We start from the raw sequence: 26,290 nt of genomic DNA, 5'->3' as shown, positions 1-26,290 counted from the left end.
CTTCAAACCAAAAAGGATGCGAATAAAAGCCAGCAGCCGTGACCCTTCCCAGCGGCCCGGTGAGGTAGTAAACATTGAACAAGATTCTGGGCAAACCTTGGGCACATAGGGTGGGGAGATATGCGTGCCATTTATAAAGGGAGTACAAAGTTAAGTCGCAAGGCACATCATTTGAGGCTCTGTTTGAGAAACGCAATGGATGTCTGGAGGAAAGAGAGGGGTAGTTACATAATAGTGCCCACCGCGATCACAGTCATGATTCCCGACAACCCACACAATCTTGACCTATACTAGGATAAGGAATAAGGAGGTGGGTGTCTTCTCTGAGTTATCTCTGACCCTCCAAATGTTGCTAACGACCTATCCACCATTCGAAGCTACCACCACGCGTTCCAACCATAATAGAATCTAGTAGAATATTCATATCCCATCGACTATGAGCCAGGAATCGACTACACCAGTGTCCAGCACGTCTCGTTTAGTCGACGTGTCTTTTCTCACCGACGTTATCGCATCGTCATCAAAATTACCACTCGAAGAATTGACAAAAGAGAGGTCTCAAGCATACCTTTCCAACTTGACAACATTTTCTTTACAAGACTTGCTGGCGGAACCTGCTATTCTTCAAACACAGTCACATCATCTTACATCAAGTTTAACGTCTCTTACGCATACCTCTTACCCCACATTCTTGTCATTACACCAAACCACCAACGCATTAACTGCATCTCTCACAACCCTTTCGTCGTCTCTCGACTCCCTTTTGACCTCAAGCCTACCGGCCTTGGAAGAATGTGCAGCAGGATGGAAAGAACGAACAGACACAATATTGAAGGAGCGGAGCAAGGCTCGCATTGTGTTGGAACAGCACGAAAAGATACGGGACCTATTGGAGATTCCAATTCTCATCGATACATGCGTGCGGAATGGTTATTTTTCAGAGGCGCTCTCTCTTGTATCACACGCCAAGTCGTTAGCGGCGAATGCAGCGCTATCAAACAAACCTCCTACTCTCATACTATCTTCTGTTCTTTCGGAGGTCCACCACTCCATCATGCAGATGTTGCTAACATTATTGACAACATTATACGAACCAAATCGTAAGCTTCCGGCTCTCTGGAAAGCGGTAAATTTCTTGCGAAAAATGGATGTATTTGGCCCATCCTCCCCGTTTACCTCCGCAGTCTTGAAGACAGTTTCTGCCCAGTCAGACCGCGACAAATTCAGTGATTTTTTTGGAGAGGATCTCAGCAGCGAGGAACAGATCGCTCTAGCCTTCCTTGTAGGTCGAGAATCCTGTTTAAAATCGACTTTGGAGCCTTGCGGGAGTGATGTTTTGCGTATGACGAACCATGGACAATTGGACGACCGAGAAAAGGAAGACCTTGCAAGGTATCTTAAGAAATACATTGATCTCTGGAGAGAGGGTGTATATGATGTCATCACTCAGTATTCGACCATTTTCCTGGAAAAGTCATCTACCACTTCAGTACCACAATCACCTACGAAACCCGCCTCCGCGAAAACTACATCGGATTCTGTTCAGACAACCGACGCCAGTCATAATTGGATACGACTACATTCTCTAATCACGACTTACGCTTCTCGTGCGCTTACGACGCACCTGTTGCCGTTGCTATCCCCCAGTCTCCCTCTTTTATCTCTCTCTTTGTTACCATCCTTTCTTACTCAGCTGTCTTACTGCTCCACTGCTTTCGCGCGGGTAGGGCTAGACTTTCGAAGCATCCTCTCCTGCCTTTTTTCTGACGCAGTGACTGAAGTCATCAGTCATGAAATGAAATCTGCAAGCGATACTTTCGTTGCACGTTTTAAGGTACCCTCAGCCACAAGTCGAATAGATACCCAAAGATCCAATGGCGTATTACTAAAGGCGAAGTGGGAAACACCCTCGAAGTGGTTAATCATATCTGATACTGCAGAGTTACCACCGGTCCCTGTTACACCGGCCACGGCCCTTACCACCACCTTTTCTCAAAGTCCCCCTCATATTCCACCCCAGATGCTGGCATCGTATCCACCGCTCGCTGAACACACCAATTCTCTTCTTGGGGTTTTAAACGGACTGCGACTACTTGCTCCTACAAATATCCTCCCAACCCTGATTCGTATCTTAGACGATGACGTTCTGTGCAACGGAGGTCAAGCTCTGCTCGCATACATCAAAGCATTTTGCAGAGATGAGCCATCGATTGCAAATGACAGCAATTCAGATGATGGAGAAGATGAAAACGAAAAGGAGAAGAGGGTGATTATGGCATTCGGTCAGGTATACTTTGGAGTTCTGATACCGTTTGTGAGGCGAGCCTTGGTAGAAGGCGTCTATGGAGTTAAGCTAGACTCCTCGTTTGAGGGCGGTGGTGAATCACTACCGAATGTGGTAATGGACTGGGAAGACTTTGTATTGGAAGAGAACGAAGAAGACAGCGGAGATGAATCATAAAGCCCGCCCTTTTTCTTGGGTGTAGTTTCAATTCCATTAAACGGATTCGTACGTGGTTGATGTACCACTTGAGAAAGCATTCAAGTTCTCGCAAAGCTCGAAAATGCGTCAAATTTTCGGTCCGTTTATCCGGGATATTTGAACACCGAGATGCGTTCATTAGCAAGTTGCCGATTTTATCCCCAATTTTCATATCAGATAGTACTCTCCAAACTTATTGAAGAACAAGATGCAAACGTACTGGTGCAGCCATCAACACCTTGTTCATTCAGAATCTTACACATTCTTTCCATCGTCAACCAGATGTCGGTGCTTCACTGAAACAGTGTTGTAAAAGTTAACGTAAACACTTTAGCCTGCGATAAGTTTAAATGTGTAGATCAGAGGGTCCCTGCAGAATTTCGCGTGGTTTTGTCACTGTCAGTACCACGCTACTTCTCGGTAGTACAACGCGTTCTCGATCGCGTATATCGGTGTCAACCGACTACTACCGCATAAAAACACCTATGGCTTATTGTTCTGTCAATTCTACACGACTCACGGGACGCATCATCTCAATTATTTTGACAGAACAATGCGCCGTTTTTCAGAGTTGGCGTGAGAGTTGCGGTACGTTATACCCATTGACCACGTTTATGGTATACTTAAAACATGCCGCAAATTGCCTTTTGCGGATGCAAAAAAGACCGGGACTTCGGGATTATTGCATGGGTGTAAGGATAGTGAGCGCATTGACTCGATCCTAGACTTGAGGCCGTAAAAAACGGTCGTAATTTTTTGTTATTACACAGACAATATATAGCATCAACATAATCGACGCCAAGTCTCGGGGCGGAGCATTTTTCTTTTATTCTCGCGAGCCTAACTTTGTAATAATACAGGTTACCTTTGAAGAGCAACTTTTGAAAGTTTACGATCCAAAAAAACATAGATAGCACCTCAATAAAAGTTGCGATGTGCCACGAGCACCAAAGCTAATGGAAAGAGAGAAAAGCTTATTCTGAGCACAGTATTAGGCTAGGTGTATTTAGATAGACATCGCATTCAGGAAAGGTATGCGGGATAAGCGAGGGCATGGACAGAAGTCGGCCTCGAGGAAATGGCATGTTACCGCTCAAAAGCGGTGGAAGCACGCTTTGTCGCTGATAGAGAGATGTTCCACGAACAGGAGTAGAAACATTGCACATGCGACAACATTTTCATTTGCCTGCGGTGACATAAATTAGAACCCATTGAAGTCGTTTACCATTGGGGATTGTTTGTGTTTTGTTGAGATCCGAGTCCGAGCGATAGGAAGGAAACAACCTATCTTCAAAGATTTGTCCAGTAATTTAGTGAACTCCACATAGTGGAGGATGAAACGAACCTAAGGCCTTGGCCCTGGCGTTGTGTTAATAACCATAAATTGGATGCCATTCGGGCAAAGCCTATTTTGGGAGGTATAAAGCAGGATTCTGCAAGGTACGAATGACGGGAAATGATGAGAAAGATGAAACTTGGGGAATGATGTGAATGAAATTAGACGAATGGGACTCTAGTGACTGCCCGAGGTGGAAGAATCGAATATTGGATTGGATTTCAGAAAAGAGAGCATTTATGGCAAGATGAATGGTGGTAAGCACGGTGGCAGCGCATTGTTCGGAGGTGTCAAGGGGCGACATAAGGTTCTGTGTGACCCTTGAGGTTAATGCCGTAGTGACGGTAACCTGAGGATGGTGGTAAGAGAACAAAAGAGAAAGGGCAAGATCCGCAGTTGGAAATGGAGGCGGAAATATTTGAATTCGCACGGTAGTATATGTCATCGGAGATCTGAGTTGACGGAAGTGACTCCTTTACTTGCTTGTTACTTATATACAGCTCCTCTTCTGCTATGCTTCCGCCTCTGCTGCCTCTGTATCCCTATCCACCGGCGGAAATCTTTCTGCCATAATGCCTTTCTTCGACTTCTCTCTCCAACTTTCTCCGACACGAGCCTGCTCCTTCTCTCTTTCTAGCTTTTATACTATTCCGAGGCCTATCCAGCATAATGTTTCTTCTTGCTCCACCCTCTCAACTCCCTCTCTGTCCCGACCTATGCCCCAAACCTCTCCTAGAATGCCTCTCGAGCTCGTCTTGTCCTTTATCGAGGCTGCCTCCACCCAGGTCGACACACACGCCTATGTCGCTCTCCTCAGGGCCTGTTCGTTGGTCTGCAGAGCCTGGTCTACCCCTGCCCAAAGAATATTGTTTTCCCAGGTTTCCCTCCGGAGTCAGCGCTCCTATCAGCTCTTCATGAGCGCCGTCGATCGTAGCACTCCCCATGGCGCTATTTTAGGAGACGCGGTCAAGCGTCTAAGCGTCGTTTTGGACCACAACCAGCCCCTTGGTTTGCACCCCCACTCGTTCGCTTTGGCCGTCAACGCGTGTCCCAAATTGGCAGAGCTTGATATTTCCCTGTATGGGTGTGCAGAGCCCGGCCAAGATATTGTCGGGTCCCCAGATGTTTCACGTTTACGACGACCCGCACCATCTTTCGATGAACAAACTCTTTCGCTCCTAAAAGCAGGACCCAGGATCGATCACCTTCATTTTGATAACTGGTCGGAAAATCAGCAGTCCATATTCCAATTGCTCGAAATTTGGCCATCTCTTCAATTTCTATCAATCGGAGGCACGTCACCGAAGCATCTCCAGAGTTCCCCGCCCCCGTTCCCTTGCTCGCTTCGCGGGCTACGCCTCAATTTCCAGACGACACCTTCCGTCGATTTTCTGAAGTGGCTTCTCCATAATTCCACCGGCTCTCTCCGAACCTTGCACTTCCAACGAGACCCCTCCGTTGAGGCGCTTGAATACCTAGTCAACGCCCATGGTTCAAGCTTGAAATCGATGTCATTGCCAGCTTTTGGTTCACCCGAGCTGCCCAACCTTGTTTCGAAGTGCAATGGCCTAGTGGAACTGAGGACAGAGAACCCTTTGCTACCTCCAAGCCTTTACAAGTGCTTCCCCCGACAAGTAGAACATCTGGCATTTGGATTAGACCGTGACACACCTCTAAACTTTGTCATTGATGTTATCAAAACGAACGAATCATTGAAGACCATCGACGTCCAACAATGGGAAAGCGGCCGCTCCCACTCTCTCCTTCCTTCTCTCAAAATGGCATGTGTATATCAAGGGATAGAACTGAAGATCACCAGCGATTTGCGGGCGTTTCGCACGCTGGATATGACTGTACGTTTCCTTTCAACTTTTTCTTTCATGGAACGATGTGCTTACTTGTATCATCAGAAACCAGTGTAACTTGATTTCCGATTACTTAAAACTGTCCCCGCCTGCTAAGGATCACTGTTACGCCCGCATTTTACGACGCCACGAATCACACCACTGTATATCAAGCAATTCATTTCTCCTGCAATTTTTCACGTTATCTACTGTTATATTGGCGCAACACCTTGTGGCCTTCATATAATACTGCTATCTATAATATGCATCATTTTCATCCACCGTGAATCGAAGATTACTTCATTTCGTTCTCCATTACATTCCTGTTCAAATAGTAGACCACTACTTTCGCACATTCGCCATCATATTAGTAAACTACTTATAACTATTATATATATATATATATACATTACTAGTCGTATAGATACATCATCTTTGATTTAGAGATAAGATTGGGCTCATCAGGAACCAGCACCCCCTTAGGTAAGCAAAAGTTGGCTTACCTCCGAACCTTTTCAACCCTTCTGCACTCACACTATTCTACATTTTTGAACCACAGATATGTAGGTTATGCTTCTTTGAACACATCTGTGGTTTTTTTTTTCAAAAAAATTTTGATCTCAAGAAGTTATAAAGATTTTAATTTTTTTCCTTTTTTTTTAGTCTAACACGTCAGAAATGGTGTTTTCTCGAGTTTGGGAGATTTTCGAAAATTTGACAATGTTCTTTTGGCCGCTTATATAATGGTACACGTGACCACACGTGACAATAAGTCACGCCTAAGTAATACCTCTCAGACTCATTATGGACTTCCAGAGACTACAATTTGACCTCTGAGGTGTAATTCTATTATTGTGGGCATAAAGGCTAGTAGTAAGGATTGTATATGCACATTTATGAATTTTTTTTTTTTAAACTTTTTGTCTGAAACCATTTTCCGTCAACATAACTTTTGATTTTTTTTTCGAGCTGGATTTTGGCCGCTCTTGGCGCCAAGCCCATTGATTACGTAAGGGTGCTGGTTTCTGATGAGCCCAATCTTATATTCCATTATTAGGGTTTGTGGCCCTGTTCTGATTTCCTAGTCATATTCTGCATTAGGTTAGGGAGCGTCGACGAAAATTAGAGCTAATTTCCAGGGAAACTGTGACGCCGGGAGTTGTGCCCGCTGTCATTACGGCGCGCCATCAATTGACTAACCTCTTGAAACACGGCGTTGGAAACTGAGAAATATGTAGATGATCGAGGGGCCTGGTCTCAATTTGGATATGGTATTGAGTCAAAATGGGCCACGCTCTTTCCTCATTGAACCTAACCTCGTGGTCTGCCACCGTAGCCAAATAACACCAAGCACATCATGTCCTTTCTGAGTTGTCCCCGACGCTGGTGTTCGTCTTCCAAGTCGACCCTCCATCTATTTGCATTCCACAGGCAACCGTCTCAGCGCTGACGGAATTAGGCTGGTCTTGATGTCGTCGTCGCTGTCGTCAGTCGTCTCAAGCCTCGTTCGGGCCTCAATGGGCACCTCCGTACCGGCTACCGTTACCGACGATGACCTCGATCGCCATGTCGCTGAACTCATAGTACGGGAGGCAAAGAAGAAAGCGGAACGCTATGGCCAGCAGGGCATCCGTGCCTATATCTCCAGCAATGTGTATGCATTACGTTTTACCAAGCTCTCACCTTTGTTACTTATTTGTCCTTGTAGTTCTGACCCCAATGCCCCGAAGCCGAACAAACGTTTCCTATCTTCCATTATCAAGAGTACAGACGACCACAATAGGACAATATTGAAGGCACAGGCACAGGCTGCCCAAGAAGTCAAAAGAGAGCGGGAGGAACAGGAGAGAAGACAGCGTCGAGCCAGGGCAGAGGAGGCGGCAGAGGCAGAAAGGCTTCGCCGATCTGGAAGGAGTTCAAAGCGGAAGAGGGCAAATGATGAGGACGGCTGGGATAGATGGGACGGAAGGACCGCTGAACGGAAGAAAGTATCACGGAATTGGGAGGTATGGGACGGATATGATGAGGACGAGGACTCTGAAAAGCCTCGGAGACGCCGCAGAAGCAGGTCAAAGCCTCGGTCGAAGAGTAGAGCCCGTAAACAAGACGGGTCTTCACGAACTCATCATTTTGAAGATGATGAGAAAGAAGAGGGCTCACATCGGAGAAGGCATAGGCGTGGTCACAGTCGAAGCACTTCACCCAGGAGGATTGACTCCACAAACGTAAGTCGTGATCCCCACGACGAAGGTTCTGGTCGCCATAAACATCACCGTAGTCGAGAACGTTACCATCCTCGTCGATCCAACAGTCGTTCACCCGCCCGCCGACATCGTTCGCGTTCTCAAAGCGAAGATTCAAACCCCAGAAAGCGCAAACGTTCACGGTCACCAAAATATGCACTAGACGACATACGCGACGATGTTCCTTCGAAAGACCGCAGATCTTCTTCCTTACTTTCCGAGTCGAGACCGAGTTCTCGTAGGACAGACAGCCGAGGGTATGAACAACCAGGCGCTGCGGATAACTTCGACCCTGCAGTAGCTTTATCATCTAAACGAAGCTCGTCTCCGGCGCCTTCAAGGTCCCCAAGTCCCGGTCCACAGCCAGCCATTCAACTTCCTTCAAAAATGGATCGTTATTTCGAAGAATCTTACGACCCACGCCTTGACGTTGCCCCGCTCACGGCGCCTAAAGTCCCAGCGACAGGCCTTATCGATAACGCCGAGTTCGAGGGTTGGGATGCAATGCTAGAACTCATTCGCATTCGGAGAGAAGACAAAGAGGAGAAAAAGAGATTAGAAAGGCTTGGACTCTTACCACCGAAAGAAAAGAGCAAGAGCAAGAAGTCTGGCGTTGTAGTTGATTCGGGTCCAGCTGTCGCCGATAGATGGGCAGGAGAGACTGCCAGTATAATGAACATCGAGTACAAGAAGAGAGGGTCTGTACGAGAGTGGGACATGGGTAAAGAGGGGTTTTAACTTTGTTCAATGATTGTAAATTTAATTCGTATGTTAAAACTATGTATTATGTATTTTATACAAGGAGAAGAAGGACCACATGTTTGTATCGATATGTCAATACTTCCTATTATGTGAAAGGACTTGTGCAAAAAATGAATCATACATCTTCAATCAGAACTCAGGATCCAAAAGTCTGGAAGTTCGACAGATTAGAAATGTAGGTATTCAACAGTGAGTGTGCACTTGATTCAATAGATGTCAAACCCGTAGTTGACATGGCCGATAACGCCAGGATTCGACAATTCCATAAATTCAGTGGCCAGTTTGTATTGTCCACTTTTTAAGCAGCGGACGTAGAGTATATGATGACGATAGTGGTTGGTATGCAAGTTTGGGGAAGCGAAATCTTCATAATAGTCTACGTGGCGAATTGGTGAAAGGATATCCCGATGCACGTAGGAAAAATGTCTTGCAACGTTTTCGACGGTCATTGGCGATTGAGGGTCTTGGTTTGTGCCATAGCAATGTATACATCGCCATATTGGATCCTTGTCCCTATAATCTGCCTCGGCTTCGATGATTTCATGATCCAAATTGACTTGCTTGACAATTGTGAATGAAAACTTGGAATAGTGATAGTCAGTCATATGCTGGATCTAGCAATAAAGTTAGCATCGAGAGAAAAAGATACTTGGCTTCAGGTCTTACCGCAGCGCGCCAGTCAAACAAAGGCAGAACTGGTTCTTCATGTTCTTTCTCCTTCGACTTTGGGCATAGGCGACAGAGAAATCTGAGATTCAGGCCATCCATATCGTCGGTTGTAGTTACCGCAGGATCACCACCGATCGATTCGACAAGTTTTTCGGCATGTTTACTGGACAGTGCGTCATAGGCCAGGGAAGTACTGCTCCATAGCTGACCTCGTGGTTGGTCATAGATGTAGATATCATCATCATCATAAAGGCAGTGATGTCCAAGAACATGAGGATAAAATAATGGATTGGACAACGTTACCCAGTTGTCGTCGAGATCCCAGGCGCAATCATCCCATGAATTCGGACGATTGCAGCGGTTGCATCGAAAGACTGTGGAAGCAAGCGACATTTTTGCTAACAATTGGTCCTCGGATAGATTGGCATTGGGAAATAATTTGTTGGTTTTATTGGAAGTTTGTTCAGAGAAATCATCGTAGCAAAAATCCTCCCGCACCTCGCCTTGGATATTTTTTATAATAGAAGTTACCCTTTGAGCAATGGATTGACGCCATTCATTAACAAACTTCGGAAAATCAAGCATGACTTCGTCAAAGCTGGAAACAGTTATATTTTTATCTCGAGGTGCATTGATGATTTCTTCGATAGGCTGGTATCGCCACAGTTCCAGACTAGTTGGTATGAGGATATTGTCTTTCATTTTTGATTTCTTGAAGGTGCGAACGGCATCGAGTGAAATTTTGCGACGTGCTGCGTGTATTGATTCAATCTCGCGTCTCAATCGTTTCTCCTTCATCTCTTCCATGAACTCTATAATACCAGGCTTGATGTTAGTCCATACTAGGATATTTGGAAAGGTAAGTTTTTGCAAGACAGAAAAAAATTGCTGCGGTTAACTTACTCCTTTCTGTCAAAAGTTGAGGTCGGTGCACCAGCTTATGCCTAGCAAGTGAGTCTGGATACTTTATGCCTCTAACATCCTGCTCCCATCCGAGTTCAATAAGTTTCCTCTCAATACTACACAGCGCGTCAGTGAATATGCTTCAGTCTTAAGTAATTGATTCCTTACGCGGCTAATCTTTCTTTCCTCAGCTGTTCTAACTCTTCACAGCGATCTCGAGATTGGGTGCCTTCCCAGTGCTCACAGCGTTGGGCGTGCTATGATGTTTTGAATAACATACAAAATGATCGTGAGTCAAGAAAATTACTTTGAGAAACTTGTCAAGGGTAGCATTTTTTCCCCTGATGTATTGTGTACGAGATTCATCATCTTGGATTTCCTTGTACTCTGACATTACTGCATCGAAATCGGAGGCAAGACAAACTGCATGACCTCCTAGAATTCAACTCAGATTTCACTGGGATGCATAATGAGGAATCAACAACAACGTACGTTTTGCTCTTCGCGTTGGAATGACATCGCCTAGTAAGGTACGGAAGGTGCGGTCAAGCATGGGCATGCGTGAAAATTCTCTGAAACTGCAACACATTTAGGTGCCCAAGGAAATGCGAACGGTTGGAGTTTCTCACTGGTCCTTGGCACATTTTGAACAAATCCGTATTTTAAAACGCCATTCAACCGCCCTGATGTTTGGAGCTAGGCAAACCTAGACCGAAAAATCAGAGATTGATGTACCCGTTAAAAGAATCGGATAGCATGTACATGGCAATGTGGGGAAAAGGCCAGGTTTGCCCATTCCACTTCTGTCATTCCCGGAAAGCTTTCAGGCAAACCGGGAACATTTGCGAGACTGTCCTTCCATACGGAAACGGATGACTTGCTAAGAAGTAATCGTCGAAAATCTTTAGACATTCTCGACAGCTTTAGAAGGTCATAAGGGTGAAGATGTCCAAATATCTTCAAATAATAACATGCAAGTTAACAAACGGTACAAAAGGGAGAAATTACTATACCTCAAACAAGATATCCAAGGGCATTCCGGGAAGCGCAGCAAGCCTCCTACCTCTTCTACGACCCATATTCGGTAGCTTAATGGAGTGAGTTTCATCTTCGTGACTTTTCGGGTTGTGAGGGGTGCTGTCGATTTTGCGTCTTTTATGCACTTCACTGCCAGATTGTAACTCTGAGGAGGTGGTAGAGTTGGAACTCTGCAAATCAAAATTTTCCGATAAATACGCCATACGTAAATATATGCAGAAAGTGTATGAATTTCCAGAGACAATTCGGCAGATTGTCTGTAATGGCGAAGACAGGTGAAAAGTAATTGAAGGAAGGGCCCACCACGCCAATTTACACTATCGCGCGTGACATTTTTCACGTGATGCGAACATATAAGTCACAATAACACATTACTATCATTGACCAGATGTTCATTAGTAGCATTTGAAGGAACTAACCAAAGGCAACGAAGAATATATACAAGTCAGGCAACGCTTCGCTTTTGCCCGCCTTTTCGCATATTCAATTCACGCCAAAGGAAAAGTTAGTCTACCAAAGCCTTAACAGGTGCAGAAGGTCCAAGCTCAGTGGGCGGACCTGTCGAAATTGCGGAGAACCAAATAGACGTCAACGAATTCAGACCATATCGTTAATATATAAGTAATCATTGACTTGAGCCTTGAACATGCCAAACATGTATGTCGACGATGGATTAAACACAATGGCACACAATCTAGACTTTTTTGACAATATTTTCAACTATGCAGTAAAACTCCAATCTTAAATGTGGCTGTTGATGGTACAGTGGGGTTCAGTCCTACACTGCCCCTAGAACGAGCGTGCTAAGATGTTCCCTACGGTGAAACGGCACTATATGTGCGGTCGAGTAAGCCGATGTCGGAGACCAACTCTGCAACAACAACAACAAAAAAAATTGTGAGTTGTGACACTCGAGACGCGCTCTTCACGTGATGTGACCGTAGTGTCCATCTGTGCTGACATTTTGGCACAACAATGATTGTTTTGTAGACGTTCTTCGGATTTCTAGCGTCATGGCCACCTCTGAGATTGCACAAACCCTTTCCGGGACGCTGAGTCCTGATACAAATACTCGTATTGCGGCTGAGCTCAGTTTGGCAGAACTTTTCACTCGTTCAGGCGCGCACTTTTTGGTACTTCTATAGTTGCAGAGCACTGTTAACCTGTATCTGGCCATTCGCGTCAAATAGATACTGGACTGTCTCTTTCGCGCCTTGTTCTATCACAAGATGCTGAACAATCCCTCCGACAGATGAGTCACCAATGTTTCTGTTTACGTGTCCGCGAGATCCTGATGATCGATCTCTCTCTACTCTGCTAGCATTGCACTGCGAAAATATGTTCGGGAAAGGTGGTCACCTTATTTCCAAACATTCAAAGGCTCGGCGCCTAATGTAGAGGTATGCTCATGTATTCACTTTGTATTATTCTACCTTTCGAATTATATCCTACTAGATTAAATCACAAATCCGAGAAGCTGTCTTCCGCGGACTCTCAGATCAAGATCGAAAGATACGAAGCCTATCTGTGAGTGCTTTCCGCCCGTTCACAGCTTATTAACTCACCAGATACCCTGCAGGCACATACCCTCTCTTCTATTGCAAACTGTGATTGGCCCGATGAATATCCAGAGCTATTGACATCATTAATTGGTCTTCTGTCATCGGGTTCCGCTGATTCCGTACATGGCGCTATGCAAGTTTTGACCGAGTTCATCAAGTCGGATCTGACAGAAGATCAAATTCTCCCAGTTCTTCGTCAACTTCTTCCTGTTTTGCTTGGTATATTAGGAGCATCGGAGGTAATGGATTCTACGCTTGTCGCTTTCCTGCGTCTAACTTGAAACGTTATATAGGCTCATTCAGCACTAACCAGGGCAAGGACAGTATCCGTTTTCCGTCAATGCGTCACAGCCCTGTTCATGGTGAAAGATCAACACCCGCAATCGGTCAAAGAGGCTGTTGCATCTGTTCTACCTATTTGGTTAGAGGCCTTCAAGGTTCTGCTTAACATCGATCCTCTCCATGATATTGCCAACAACTCTACTTGGGACGGTCTAGCAGTAAGAATACAAGTATTCAAGGTAAATAATTAATTCATCAAATGCTGTATGCTTATGGCTTTCTTCCAGACTCTGGACACATTGCACACCTCTTTCCCAAGGGCTCTTGTCCCTCACCTATCTGATTTCTTAAATGCATCGCTAAACAATCTCCGTTCCCTGTACCCGACCTTCTCGACTTACTACCTGGCGGCGGCTGAATCCGTCCCTAATTCTTCGGAAGATGAACCCATTGAACTCCCTCAACTGTTGTGTCCAATCATCGACTTCCTCGCTGCAGTAATTAGAGGTGGAAAAGGAAAGGATTGGATTGTCGACGAAAATGTTGCAGCTGTTGTCTCCTCAGTGTTCGCCTTTGTCCAAATGACAGATGACGACGTGAATGTTTTTGAACCGATGATGAAAGCGAGTATCTGACTTATTATTCCAGGTGGAGACATGGACCAATAACGCCAATGACTTTGTTGCTCAAGAAGAAGACGAAACACAGGCATACAGTGTCAGAGTAGCTGGGTTTGACCTGCTTGGGGTACGTCAATTTTCTGTTTAATTGATGCCGTTCTTATCCGTTTTACAGGCATTAATTGAACGCACAGCATTACAAACTACAAAATCGATACAACTCAGCCTAGAACAGGTTATACGAACTTCAGAACAGGCTCACAATTCAGGTGACAGTGACTGGTATGTCGTTTCATAACACTCATTTAAATCAAAATATGGATCTCTTTTGAAGGTGGAGGCCTCTTGAAGCGGCGCTCGCTGCAGTTGGGTCGCAGGCCGAGTCTGTTCTAGATTGTATTGAAGACGAACAAGAATCAGGAAATCCTAAGCCCATTGACATTGATTACCTTCTCGCGAACGTGATTCCTCCAGTTCTCAGCCAGCCTGGTAAATCATTGGACCACCAGACGAAAGACATACTAACCCGTTTTTCTCAGATTTCCCATTCCTACAGGGCCGAGGTTTTGTATTTGCCAGTAAATATGCGAAACTTTTACCCCTCCAGTCCGCTGGACATTATCTGGAAGCTGCCATTCAAGTACTGGAATCGGCGGACTCTGGCGTCCCTGTCAAAATCTCAGCAGTAAAAGCAGTACACAAGTAATTGTTCTTTATTATCCGACAATGTTTGCATACTAATGCCCATATTAGCTTCTGTCAAGACGGAGAAGACTCTGCCTTTATCGTTTTCGCGCCGCGGATCGCGCGAGACCTGGGCCCATTCTTATTGATCGCTTCAGAAGATACATTGTCATTGATCCTTGAAACATTATCAGTGGTCATTGAAATTGATCAAGGGAAATGGCTAACTCCAGACCTCACAGAATATTTGATCTCTGCATCTCTAGAAGTGTGGAGTAAAAATACGAAAGGTTGACATCTCTATGTTCAGTTTAACACAGACTTATTCATCTTAGCTTAGATCCCATCTTTATATCGATACTGACTGATATCATGGGAAGTTTGGCATCGTCTCCAGCGCCAGGTATCTACGAAACTTCTGTAAAGCAGGCCTTGCCAATCCTAAGCGCGTCCATATCGACCGCGAAGAAAGAGGAATCCTGGGTCGCAAGTACTGCCATCGATCTCGTGAGCAGCCTAGTAAAAGGTGCCCCTAACAATGGGCTTGGAGACGGCTTTTTCAATTTACTTGGTCCAAGTTTGTTTGCTTGCTTAAACCTTGCTGAGGATCGCGATGTTCTACAAGTTGGTATCTTTTCCCTCGTTTTTGTATATCTGCTTATTTTTTGTTCAGAATGGTATTGCTTGCCTAACAGTAATTATTCGCAAAGATTGCAATCAGTTGCTTTCCTGGAAAGATGATAACGGGAGGAATGGCCTTGACTACGTTCTTTCTCTCGTAGCGCAAATCTTACAGAGCCAGGATGAATCGGGTGGATTACAAATAGGCGATTTGATTATTCATCTCTTGCGAAGAGCAGGCGAGGCTGTCCTCCCTGTTCTTCCTCAACTCCTGCAAGCAATGATTTTACGTATGACCAGTGCTAAAACTGCTACCTTCTTGCAGGTGCGTAGAATGACTAAAGTTCTCATGGATCTTAATATCTTCTATAGAGCCTTGTAATTCCGTTCGCCTTCCTGATCAACAACCAACGTGACACTGTCCTTTCCCTCTTGGAGTCCATGAATATCGATAATCGCTCGGCTTTAGATATATTGATACAAACTTGGTGCGAAAATGCCGAGACCTTCCAGGGCTTTTGGCCTTCCCGTGTTAGCACACTTGCGTTAACACAGCTATTCACTGCGCAACGCCCGAGCTTGCAGAACCTAACTGTCAAAGGAAATATTATCATTAAGCCTGAGACCAAGAATAGTGAGTGCTTTTATTCATGTTGTTTCAAATAGATACCATCTCTGTTTCCGCAGCCATTATGACTCGCTCGCGGACGAAGACGAGTATGCACTTTGCTTATCATAATATTCAACCTTTCATTATTAACATGTTCTGCACCTGCCAGCTCCTCACGAATTCACCGCCATCTCTTTCCCGGCAAAGGCGCTTAAAATCATTCTCCATGATATTCAATCGGGCGGAGAATCAGCGACCCTGACTGCTCAAGGAGGGACATTTGATGTGGACTCTGATGATGGAGTAAGTTTTCAAGCATGCTATCGATAGTTTACTAAGCAATTTCATCAGGACGAAGACTGGACTGAAGAAGAAACACATCAAGGCTTCAAACAAGACGAATTTGCAATGCTCTCCGACATGCTAGGACCAAAGGGTATGGCTTTTGACAACGATGAGATCCTGGATGACAACGACGATGAGGACTTGAAAAACGACCCTGTCTCACAAATGGATATGCAGGTAAGCAATGTCTAGCAACGAAGTCAGTCGTTCTAAATAACATGTACACAGGCACATTTATTGTCTTTTATCCGAGAGTCGGCGGCACACAATTACAACAACTTTGCTTCTCTTGTGGACCAATTATCTCCCGAAGAAATGCTCGTTGTGCGCCGCATTGTAAACGTAAACTCATAGACTTTATGTTACAATAGATCTATTTTGTAGTCGAGTATTGGAACGCTCAGTAAATCGCCCTGGTATCCCATTTCTGAATTAGTTTTGGAGTGTTTGTGGATCAAAGAATCATCGTTCTTTGAATACGTATATACAACGCAAAACGATCAAACAGCCAAAAGTTGTAAGTAGGGTGGTGACCGGTGACCTGATGGGATGGTGAGAGCGTGGGAAAAAATATAGTCAATCAAGAATTTTCTGACTATATTGTCTGTCCAGGCCAACTTTGAACCTCAACAAATCTTCGAGGTCTCCTTCCAATATGGCTACTTCAAAAAAGTCAGCCTCACAGTCGAAGACGAGGTCGTCGACCTCGTCTTCCAATGTCTCCTTAGCTAAAGTCAAAGGAGAGAATTTCTATCGCAATGCTAAACAAGTCGGTCGGCTAAAGATGCTGAACAGCGGAAAGGCTGTCCGCGACAAGGATGGAAAGATCATTCAAGCTGCGGCCTTTCAAAAAGGAGAGGACGAGACGAAGCCTGGAAGAGTGCAGCCGGACCGAAGATGGTTTGGTGCGTCTCTTTGATTCTTGCCTTGAATATGGACTGAACAGAATCTTCCGACAGGAAACACCAGAGTTATCTCTCAGACAGCTTTGGATCACTTTAGAACAAGTCTTGCTGCCAAAAAGGATGACCCATATTCTGTCCTTCTCCGAAGAAATAAACTGCCCATGGCGCTTCTAGATGATGCGGCCAACCCTGCTCTTCGTAAGGTGATTTTTGGTGTGATATTTATTTTGTTGGATCAATTCTAATGTTATATATCTTAACAGCGCCCTCATATCGTAGAAACCGAACCTTTTGCAGAGACTTTTGGACCCAAGGCACAGAGGAAAAAACCTAGAATTGATGCCGGTTCTTTTGAAGAACTTGGAAAGATGGGTGCAGCGGCAGCAGATGCAGCAGAATTGGCAGCGTCGATATCTGGTTCCGGTGTCATGGGTATGTGCAGTTCATGTAGTCACCGCATTTTCTGATCTTTTTTTCGGTCACAGAACCTCTTGCATCCACTGTTGTTGAGCCTCAAACCCACGCTGACTTCAAGGAGCCAATATATGCCAAAGGAACATCTCGCCGTATCTTTGGGGAACTTTATAAAGTTATCGATTCCTCTGACGTTATCCTCCATGTTCTCGACGCCCGCGATCCGTTGGGAACAATGTGTGAATCTGTCCTCGAATCCATTAAAAAAGAGAAGTCCCATAAGCAAGTCGTGCTTGTCATTAACAAGTGTGATCTTGTCCCGAATTGGGTTACAGTGAGTGTTTTTCTTCGGCGATGATTTTTTTATTGACTATAATATAGGCTCGATACATCAAACATCTCACACCTCGTTATCCTACCATCGCTTTCCATGCTTCTCCCAACCACTCTTTCGGGAAAGGTTCTCTTATTCAACTACTTCGACAGTTTTCTCAGCTTCATTCTGACAAAAAACAAATATCTGTCGGTTTCATTGGATATCCCAACGTTGGTAAAAGTAGTGTTATCAACACCATCAAAAGTAGCAAAGTTTGCACAGTTGCGCCAGTGCCAGGGGAAACTAAGGTGGGCCATTATGACATGTGCGTCGTGGAATCATTTGGCTAACATGCTCGTCAAGGTCTGGCAATATATTACCCTCACCAAGAGGATCTACTTGATTGACTGTCCCGGAGTTGTACCTGCTTCATCGAACGATTCACAGTCCTCCATTGTTTTGAAGGGTGTTGTTCGAGTGGAAGCACTTCCTACACCATCCGAGCATATCCCTGCACTTATGGCACGGGTGAAACCTATTTATCTATCTAGAACATACGACATACCCCTGCCCAACAAGGACGATCCGACTGAGTGCTGGAAACCTGAGGATTTCTTGGACAAACTTGCGCGCAAAAAAGGACGTCTTCTAAAACAGGGCGAGCCAGATCTGGATTCGGTTGCAAAAATCGTACTCAGCGATTGGGTTCGAGGACGTATTCCATTCTTTGTGCCACCTCCGGAAAGGACCGAAGAGTTGAACGAGGCTGAGGCTAGAATTAAGAGGAAAAAAGACCTTAAAGGAAAGGGGAAAGCTTCTCAAAATGAGGAGGTTCCGGGTGTAAAACAAAACCTAAAGACCTTGATACAGAAAAACACGTTTGTGCCCGAGGATATCGAGAAAATTGAAGAAGAATTTGAAGCCCCCGAAGAGGAAGCAGCTGTCGCTGAAGAAGGGGTGGAAGAGGAGGATAGCGAGGATGAGGAGGATGAGGATGACTTGAAATGGAATGATGTCTTTGAAGGCATCAATTCCGGGCCTGTGCCTGCAGAAGCGGCCATTGACAGTGGGTCAGATATCCCGAGTTGATACATATTACTGATATCTTTTTTTCTAGACGGCGTATCCGAAGATGAAGACACCGCTAATAAAAAAGAGGCTCGGATGACAACAAACAAGGCATGTTATCTCTGGTCTTCCGATGAATTGATCCTTACTCTATTATCCACCCAGCGTAAACCCGCAAACTTTTACACCTCAAACAATGTGAAGAACAAGAACCGCTCGAAAGCGGCGCTGATGAGGACGCTGCCAGTCGGAAAGAAAGGTGGCAGAAAGAGTGCTTTGTAGAGTTGAACGATAGATGATTGATAGATGAGTGTGCAAGTTGGGGGACGGACACGGTATGATATCTGTCTATTCGTGGATCTGTGGCGCTTACTGGAGCACAGGCTGCTAGTGTTTTGCACATGTAGATATAGGTTGGATTATGGAGAATGATAATGCGATAAGGATACGCGGGCTAAGACTAGAGTAACCCAGGTTAATGCGAGAATGGCCTCAGGTACGCAAACTAGAGCCGACCGTCGGGTTTTGATCGGGAGTCCGAAGACGAACGATGGCGGTCATTCCTTGCTCATCGACGTTATTCATCGTGGGAATTTGCAATCCCTACTAAGATTGATTCGCGATAACTTTTTTATCTCTTTACCCTTTCTTCAACTACTCCACCACCTACTCACCATGTCCATTACAAAAATCCACGCTCGCCAGGTATATCCTCCTTTTCCTGTCCCCTTGCCTTCGATTTTCACCCTTGTGCGATAGATCTTCGACTCGCGCGGTAACCCTACCGTCGAAGTCGATGTTTACACTGCCAAAGGTCTGTTTCCCCGAGATTCCTAGTCCAGCAGAGGTTTATTCTGGAAATAGGTCGCTTCCGTGCTGCTGTCCCATCTGGTGCTTCGACTGGCATCCACGAGGCAGTCGAGCTCCGCGATGGTGACAAGAACGCATATGTTGGCAAAGGTATGCCCCTTTTCGCGTTTTCTCCACTGAATTTTACTCATTTACGCGTTACAGGAGTCAGCAAGGCTGTTGCCAACGTCAATGATATTATCGCACCTGCGCTGATCAAGGCTGGCATCTCTGTCCTTAACCAAAGTGAAATCGACGATTTCCTCATCAAACTCGATGGAACGCCCAACAAGGGAAAACTCGGTGCCAACGCCATCCTCGGCGTCTCTATTGCTGTCGCTGAAGCTGGTGCTGCTGAGAAGGGTGTTCCCCTGTACCAACACTTCGCCGATCTCGCTGGTGTCAAGCCTCCCTTCGTTCTCCCTTGCCCCGCTTTCAACGTTATCAATGGCGGTTCCCATGCCGGTAACAAGCTCGCTTTCCAGGAGTTTATGCTCCTTCCCACTGGAGCCACCTCTTTCACCGAGGCCATGAAGATCGGAACAGAAACCTACCACACCTTGAAGAAAGTCATTAGCGCAAAATACGGAATTGATGGTATGTCCATATCTATATTTGTCACGGTTGAATGACGACATATCTATTTATTGCAGCCGTCAACGTTGGTGATGAGGGAGGTTTCGCCCCTAACGTTTCTGGCGCCGAGGAATCCCTTGAGCTCCTGTCCGAGGCCATCAAGAAGGCCGGATACGAGGGCAAGATCAAGATCGCACTTGATGTCGCCTCATCCGAGTTTTACAAGGACGGCAAATACGACCTCGACTTCAAGAACCCCAACTCTGACCCCAGCAAATGGATCTCTGGCAAGGAATTGGCCGACCTTTACCTAGGTTACGTTAAGCAATACCCCATTGTATCCATTGAGGATCCCTTTGATCAGGATGACTGGGAGGCTTGGACCCACTTCACCAAGCACAGTGGCATCCAGATCGTCGGTGATGATCTCACTGTTACCAACCCCCTTCGCATCAAGACCGCCATCGAAAAGAAGGCTTGCAACGGTCTTCTCCTGAAGGTCAATTTATATTATCTGTTCGTGGCGCATAAATCTTATCCATAACTCCAGGTTAACCAAATCGGTACCATTTCCGAGTCCATTCAAGCGTGCGTGGAATTGTTGTACACAAATTTTCAAAAAAATAGTATGCTCAAATAGTCAATAGTGCTCAGCTTGCCCAATCAGATGGCTGGGGTGTCATGATTTCCCACCGTAGCGGTGAGACTGAAAACACCATCATTGCCGACCTATCCGTCGCTCTTGGGGTCGGTCAAATTAAGACTGGTGCCCCTGCACGAAGCGAGCGTGTCGCCAAGTACAACACTCTGCTCCGCATTGAGTACGTCTCAGGATTATTCTCTAATTGTTTGAATAATTGTTGATTCATGATATCAGGGAGGAACTTAAAGAGACCGGTGCAACCTTCGCCGGCGAGCGTGGACTCTCCGCTGGTTTGACGCCTCCCGCCCTTATCAAGAAGTAAAATAGTAATATCCGATCACAACTTGTAAAACACGACCTGGCCCTGTATTGGCTCGCATAGAATAACAACTCAAATGTATCAATCATCCCAATGAAATACCTTGCCCCTCCGTCAGACAGTCTACGATCCAGTTTCACTGCATGCGTCACATATGGCCTAAAAATAGATATCAAGCGATATATCAAGCCTACACCGCTGCTCACACATCTTCCCATTCTCAAACATAATGTTCATCACCAAAGTCCATGCTCGTCAGGTAATAGCTTTTATTCGTCTACTTTTTGCGATCCTCATATTCTCAGATTTTTGACTCGCGAGGAAACCCGACTATTGAAGTTGATCTGTACACTCAAAAAGGTGTGTTGAAACAGGTTCTGTTCTCTCACAAATTCACATTTTATTTCATCCAGGAAAATTTCGTGCATCTGTACCCTCTGGAGCATCCACTGGGGTTCACGAAGCTGTTGAGCTTCGTGACGGAGATAAAAATGCATTCGGTGGAAAAGGTAATTGGGCAATGATCATAGTCAAGAAAGATACTCGCGATTAACTTCTCGTTTTTCAGGTGTTCTGAAAGCTGTCAATAACGTCAACAACATAATTGAGCGCGAGCTCATCAAATCTGGCTTGAAAGTCACCCAACAGAAAGAAATTGACGATCTTCTGATCAGGCTCGATGGAACTCCCAACAAAGGACGCTTGGGCGCTAATGCTATAGTAGGCGTCTCAATGGCTGTGGCTTTGGCAGGCGCCGCGGAGACCGGGGTTCCTTTGTATCAGCATATTGCGGACCTCGCAGGCGTCAAGGGACCTCTTGTCCTTCCGTGCCCATGCTTCAACGTCATCAATGGAGGACGCCATGCGGGAAATAATTTGGCCTTCCAGGAATTTATGATTATGCCTGTGGGCGCTTCGTCTTTTTCGGAATCGCTGAAAATGGCTAGCGAGACATATCAATCTCTTAAAAAGGTCATTCAGAAAAAATATGGCCTTGACGGTGAGCACCCTGACACATCAAAACGGGTGGCTATATCTGACTGGATTTTGACCGCTGTGTTTACAGCAACGAACGTTGGAGACGAAGGCGGCTTTGCTCCCAACGTCTCCAGCGGCGAAGAAGCTCTCGACCTCTTAGTAAACGCTATCAACAGCGCGGGGTATGAAGGAAAAGTCAAAATTGGTATCGACGCCGCGGCCTCTGAGTTCTTCAAGGATGGAAAATATGACCTTGATTTCAAAAACCCTCATCCCGACAGTAGAAAGCTGCTGTCAGGTACTGAGCTCTCAAAGCTCTATTTGGATTATCTCAAAAAGTACCCACTCATATCCGTCGAGGACCCTTTCGACCAGGATGACTGGGACGCTTGGACTCATTTCACTAAAAGCGCAAGCACGCAGGTGGTGGCTGACGATCTCACGGTGACCAATCCCAAGCGTATCCAGACGTGCATTGACAAGAAATCGGCCAACGCACTCTTGCTAAAGGTAGGCAAAATATCTGTTTTGACTTTGAGAAGGTCTTCATACCATATCTTTAGATCAACCAAATTGGTACCATTTCCGAGTCCATCGAGGCGTAGGTCCAAATTGAGACTGGTTTATTGACTTGATTCTCATGGCCGATTATAGGTGTAAGCTCGCTCAATCCCACGGTTGGGGTGTCATGATCTCGCACCGCAGCGGCGAGACTGAAAGCACATTCATCGCTGATCTCGCAGTTGGCCTCGGAGTAGGTGAAATCAAGACAGGTGCTCCTGCACGCAGCGAGCGGGTTGCGAAATACAATCAACTTTTGCGCATCGAGTAAGTGGAAACTTTTATCATCAAGCAGCAGCCTTTCATTAATACCCTAATCAGAGAGGAACTGTTGAATTCAGGGGAGAATCCTATTTATGCGGGTAGCAAAGGTTTCTCTAAAGGAAACACACCTCCAGTTCTGCTCAAAAATTAGGTGCATGTAGCTTGTTTCTACATCGTTGGTCCGAAAATTATCTGTTCCATTCGTGTAATTATATTGTGTCTTTGCTCTAAATTGTAAAGTATCCTCCTCGAATTCGCATGATAATCGTTTGAACGAGCCAGTGAAAGGCGAAAAATACAGTGAATAGAGAGAAACGATAAGTAGTAGCGATCATCACTTTAAATACTAAAACAGCATGAATCGATGCAAAGTCAGAATAAAAGGATCCATGATAAAGAATGTGATAGCGAGAGTAGTGAGTTTCATGTGCATGCATAACTGTAACCCCATGCAACCAGTACCGAAGTACACCCCATGCCAGAGACGTAAAAGAACACGCAAGCACTGCGGTAAATAAAGATCCATGGTTCTCTATGACTTCATGGACTTGAAAAGGATGGTGAATCGACATACAATCCACCAGTGTAAGAGAAAAATAAGTCATGTGGTATTGTCGCCGCGTATAGTTGGTGTCAAACCATTGATCAATGAAACACATCCTTGGCCAACGGTTTTTCCAGCATGCTATAGAAGGGCAGAGCCTTCTTTGCCTTCTGCGACAAGTTTTTTCCAAGCTTGCCGCCAGTTTGTCATGTTGCCCCGAAATTTCTTGTCCCCAAGGGTTGTTCCGATCCAAGACATGAGGGCATCTTCGTCTTCAGGGACGAAGAAGGATGATAGAAGGGATAGGATGGTTTCAAAGTTAGCAGAGCTTGATGTGATGTGATCTGGCAAAGAGCTGCAATGTTAGAAGGAATGTCATAACTCTCCCAAACATAGGTAACAACGAACCTCGATAAACCCACACAATCGCTACTGCCATTGCAACGAAAACGTCGTATCCTTCCAACAGAAACACATCCCAAAGTCTGAGCTGTGTCTGGAATGGTACCGAGTTTGCAAAGAGCGTGATGTACCATTTGGTTGCATATGATGTTGTGGATATCATATTTTTACGGAATGCCTCGTATACAGCTGGCATTGTCAAAGCCATGATACGTTCTTGCACATATATCGCTTCCAGCATACCAGGAAATCCAGCATTGAACACATCATGTAGCTTGTATGAGTCATGCAGAATCACGAGGGAGGAGTATACGCGCTCAGGCTCGAAGTAGCACAACAATGTAGCTGCTATCGGGCCCATACCTTGAACATACCCACAAGACGAACATCGGAGAGAAAATGAGTGAAGCACATGGAATAGGGACCGTTGTCTGCACATATAAATTACGATGGTTAAAGCGACCTCGCATGTCTCAAAGACGAGGCAATCTTACCCAGCACCATATCTCGTCCTGAACATGATATGTCCACTGATTGTCCGTGGCACATCGAGGTCTATCTGGATGTCGTATGGTGATGGTCTTTCCAGACCCTCGCGATACTCTAACGCCAGAATTTCGAACGTACGGGGTGGTAAGCCCGAATACCGACACATCAAGAGATCCCAGGCGGCTCTCCGCCAACGGTCGGGAATACCCTTGTATAACCGCTCTCTAAATTTGGCTTCCTTGGATGGTCGTATTGTCCAAGTTTCAACGTTGCCGCCATGCTGACGTTTTTGTGGTACTAGCATACGTGTCCATTTAGCTATCCTGGAAGGTTCTTTGGGAGGTATTGTGACAGGAGGTAATGCATTGACTGTCGTAGCATTTGCAGAAGCAGTAGGGGGTCCGGCAGGAGTATGGGTCAGTTTCTTAAGAAGAGGCGTAGCATTAAGAAGAATAAGTCGATCATGAGAGGTGACAGAGAAGAAACCGTATCTTAAAAGTGATATTAATTATGCATGAAGAGTGGCTGTCTAAATAATTAGAACTCACCGATCAACGCTCCTAAGAAGCTGAATTTCTTTATCGTCAAGGGGCCTCTTCTTCTCATCGCCGTCCGCAAGAGCAGCCTCTGCCTGCAGTTGACTAGTTCTACTCGTCCCAATTCTGGCGCGTGTCCGTTCAACACCCTCTTCATATCCATCTCCCCTTACACCTGATGCCTCGAGCTGAGCGTAGGTGTTTCGGACATGAAAACCATCCAAGTCTTCGCCTTCTGACGGCACGAGGGAGACTTTACTTGACGGAGAATTGAAGGGTGAGGGGATTTTTCCATTCAAGTTCATGGATGTCTTGGGTGTGATGTGCGGATGAGCGGGTGACGGAGAGGGTTGTCGCGAAGGGGTCGGAGAAGGTGTGTTACGAACTGAGGGGGGTAATGGAGGCAAGTCGCGCAGAGATGAGTGCTGGTGAGGGCTTGGTGAGCCCCGAGAAGATCGTTTGGAATGGACTGAGACGCTTCTTCGATATTCCTTGGACTGCGAAGGCCCTGAGGTGTAAGATGAGGCAGACAGATCACTCTTCCGGAGATTTGAACTACCAGCTAATCCGGGGTCTTCAAAAAGATCTGATTGAGCTCGTAAGGAAGAAGGCGTCGCATAACTGGAAGGAGGGCGAGCAGAGGAAGTGGTAGCAAGAGATCCACGAGGGCTATCGCCCATGCCGACCATGCCGCGCTGGGAGTCGAGCTTCTCCAATGCTGCTGGAGGAACATGCTCGTCCTGTTCCGGTGAATAGTATGCCAGGTCAGAGTGATCATTGCTCCTGGTTGTCACTGCAGAGATGGGGCGGTCCCTGGGAAGCTCGATCTTGACTGTCGGGGGAGAAATAGTGTCCCTTGAGCGAGTCCGATCATGGTTGTGGGGAGGGTTTGTCCAGCTTACACTCGCTCTGGCATTTGTGTCATCGCCGTACATGGAATAAATGGAGTAAATAGCGTCTGACGAGTCTCTGGTGGGCTGGCTCTGCCTTGAGAGCCTGTGCTGGTGGACAGAGGTTGGCCTGTGGGCAGAGCTGGATGGCGAGGAGGAGGACGAGGAAGGAGCAGCGGAGGGAGTATCGAACCTGAGAGGAGTTGGGGGAACAAGAATGAGAGTGGGTGCGTCCATTGCGGAAAAGGAAGGCTAGCTGGAGGGCGGAGAGATTGACATTAACAGGCTGTCTTGTCAAAATCCAAGCCGGCTACTTTGTACAAACACAAAAATACATTTTCCCTCGCAACAATCAGCTCAGCTCTTTCTGTCAGCCTACTACTTATCCTCTCCCGTCCATTTACAATTTTCTTTCATTTTATACCTTTTCCTCTCTGCTGCCAGCACAACCGATACATGAAAAACTTGCCACTAAATACTTCCGTCTCCAATCTGTCCCAGCCAATCATCGCTAGGCGCCCAGTAAACGCCCAGC

The 26,290-nt window shown here is 45.9% G+C and overlaps 8 protein-coding genes across 8 annotated transcripts; 6 read left to right on the top strand and 2 right to left on the bottom strand.

Annotated features, from left to right (window-relative positions):
* Nucleotides 1-436: 436 nt before the first annotated feature.
* On the top strand, nucleotides 437-2,461 carry JR316_0000524 (Conserved oligomeric Golgi complex subunit 8; the record flags this gene model as incomplete). Its single annotated transcript, XM_047886338.1, has 1 exon — nucleotides 437-2,461. The coding sequence occupies one exon, from the start codon at nucleotides 437-439 to the stop codon at nucleotides 2,459-2,461; it is 2,025 nt and encodes a 674-aa protein (XP_047754084.1).
* A 1,929-nt stretch (nucleotides 2,462-4,390) lies between these two features.
* JR316_0000523 (uncharacterized protein) lies at nucleotides 4,391-8,643 on the top strand (the record flags this gene model as incomplete). The annotated part of the gene is made up of 3 exons (XM_047886337.1): nucleotides 4,391-5,675; nucleotides 7,094-7,316; nucleotides 7,371-8,643. 3 exons carry the CDS (start codon nucleotides 4,391-4,393, stop codon nucleotides 8,641-8,643), a joined length of 2,781 nt encoding a protein of 926 aa, XP_047754083.1.
* Nucleotides 8,644-8,873: 230 nt separating this feature from the next.
* Nucleotides 8,874-11,318, bottom strand: JR316_0000522 (uncharacterized protein; the record flags this gene model as incomplete). Its single annotated transcript, XM_047886336.1, has 9 exons — nucleotides 8,874-9,281; nucleotides 9,334-10,178; nucleotides 10,240-10,355; nucleotides 10,408-10,496; nucleotides 10,547-10,674; nucleotides 10,732-10,817; nucleotides 10,869-10,945; nucleotides 11,002-11,196; nucleotides 11,253-11,318. The coding sequence occupies 9 exons, from the start codon at nucleotides 11,316-11,318 to the stop codon at nucleotides 8,874-8,876; spliced, it is 2,010 nt and encodes a 669-aa protein (XP_047754082.1).
* A 972-nt stretch (nucleotides 11,319-12,290) lies between these two features.
* JR316_0000521 (Importin-9) lies at nucleotides 12,291-16,733 on the top strand (the record flags this gene model as incomplete). The annotated part of the gene is made up of 19 exons (XM_047886335.1): nucleotides 12,291-12,421; nucleotides 12,599-12,677; nucleotides 12,733-12,804; nucleotides 12,857-13,078; nucleotides 13,133-13,360; nucleotides 13,409-13,717; nucleotides 13,770-13,868; nucleotides 13,917-14,023; nucleotides 14,076-14,230; nucleotides 14,281-14,443; nucleotides 14,495-14,715; nucleotides 14,766-15,053; nucleotides 15,136-15,371; nucleotides 15,419-15,680; nucleotides 15,734-15,763; nucleotides 15,826-15,959; nucleotides 16,008-16,178; nucleotides 16,230-16,343; nucleotides 16,614-16,733. 19 exons carry the CDS (start codon nucleotides 12,291-12,293, stop codon nucleotides 16,731-16,733), a joined length of 3,141 nt encoding a protein of 1,046 aa, XP_047754081.1.
* A 52-nt stretch (nucleotides 16,734-16,785) lies between these two features.
* On the top strand, nucleotides 16,786-18,986 carry JR316_0000520 (Nucleolar GTP-binding protein 2; the record flags this gene model as incomplete). The annotated part of the gene is made up of 7 exons (XM_047886334.1): nucleotides 16,786-16,906; nucleotides 16,961-17,109; nucleotides 17,170-17,338; nucleotides 17,392-17,654; nucleotides 17,702-17,944; nucleotides 18,000-18,702; nucleotides 18,754-18,986. 7 exons carry the CDS (start codon nucleotides 16,786-16,788, stop codon nucleotides 18,984-18,986), a joined length of 1,881 nt encoding a protein of 626 aa, XP_047754080.1.
* A 393-nt stretch (nucleotides 18,987-19,379) lies between these two features.
* Nucleotides 19,380-21,094, top strand: JR316_0000519 (Enolase; the record flags this gene model as incomplete). The annotated part of the gene is made up of 8 exons (XM_047886333.1): nucleotides 19,380-19,409; nucleotides 19,464-19,518; nucleotides 19,569-19,664; nucleotides 19,719-20,150; nucleotides 20,207-20,628; nucleotides 20,680-20,717; nucleotides 20,777-20,950; nucleotides 21,007-21,094. 8 exons carry the CDS (start codon nucleotides 19,380-19,382, stop codon nucleotides 21,092-21,094), a joined length of 1,335 nt encoding a protein of 444 aa, XP_047754079.1.
* A 226-nt stretch (nucleotides 21,095-21,320) lies between these two features.
* JR316_0000518 (Enolase) lies at nucleotides 21,321-23,045 on the top strand (the record flags this gene model as incomplete). The annotated part of the gene is made up of 7 exons (XM_047886332.1): nucleotides 21,321-21,350; nucleotides 21,397-21,451; nucleotides 21,505-21,600; nucleotides 21,660-22,579; nucleotides 22,633-22,670; nucleotides 22,724-22,897; nucleotides 22,952-23,045. The coding sequence occupies 7 exons, from the start codon at nucleotides 21,321-21,323 to the stop codon at nucleotides 23,043-23,045; spliced, it is 1,407 nt and encodes a 468-aa protein (XP_047754078.1).
* A 534-nt stretch (nucleotides 23,046-23,579) lies between these two features.
* JR316_0000517 (TBC domain-containing protein) lies at nucleotides 23,580-25,992 on the bottom strand (the record flags this gene model as incomplete). The annotated part of the gene is made up of 4 exons (XM_047886331.1): nucleotides 23,580-23,782; nucleotides 23,847-24,271; nucleotides 24,335-24,820; nucleotides 24,878-25,992. 4 exons carry the CDS (start codon nucleotides 25,990-25,992, stop codon nucleotides 23,580-23,582), a joined length of 2,229 nt encoding a protein of 742 aa, XP_047754077.1.
* Nucleotides 25,993-26,290: the final 298 nt, after the last annotated feature.

The sequence above is a fragment of the Psilocybe cubensis genome, chromosome 1 (genome assembly GCF_017499595.1).
Source record: "Psilocybe cubensis strain MGC-MH-2018 chromosome 1, whole genome shotgun sequence".
Lineage (NCBI taxonomy): Eukaryota > Fungi > Basidiomycota > Agaricomycetes > Agaricales > Agrocybaceae > Psilocybe > Psilocybe cubensis.
The sequence above is the reverse complement of the archived record's forward strand: the minus strand, read 5'-3'. Positions and strand labels throughout refer to the sequence as shown.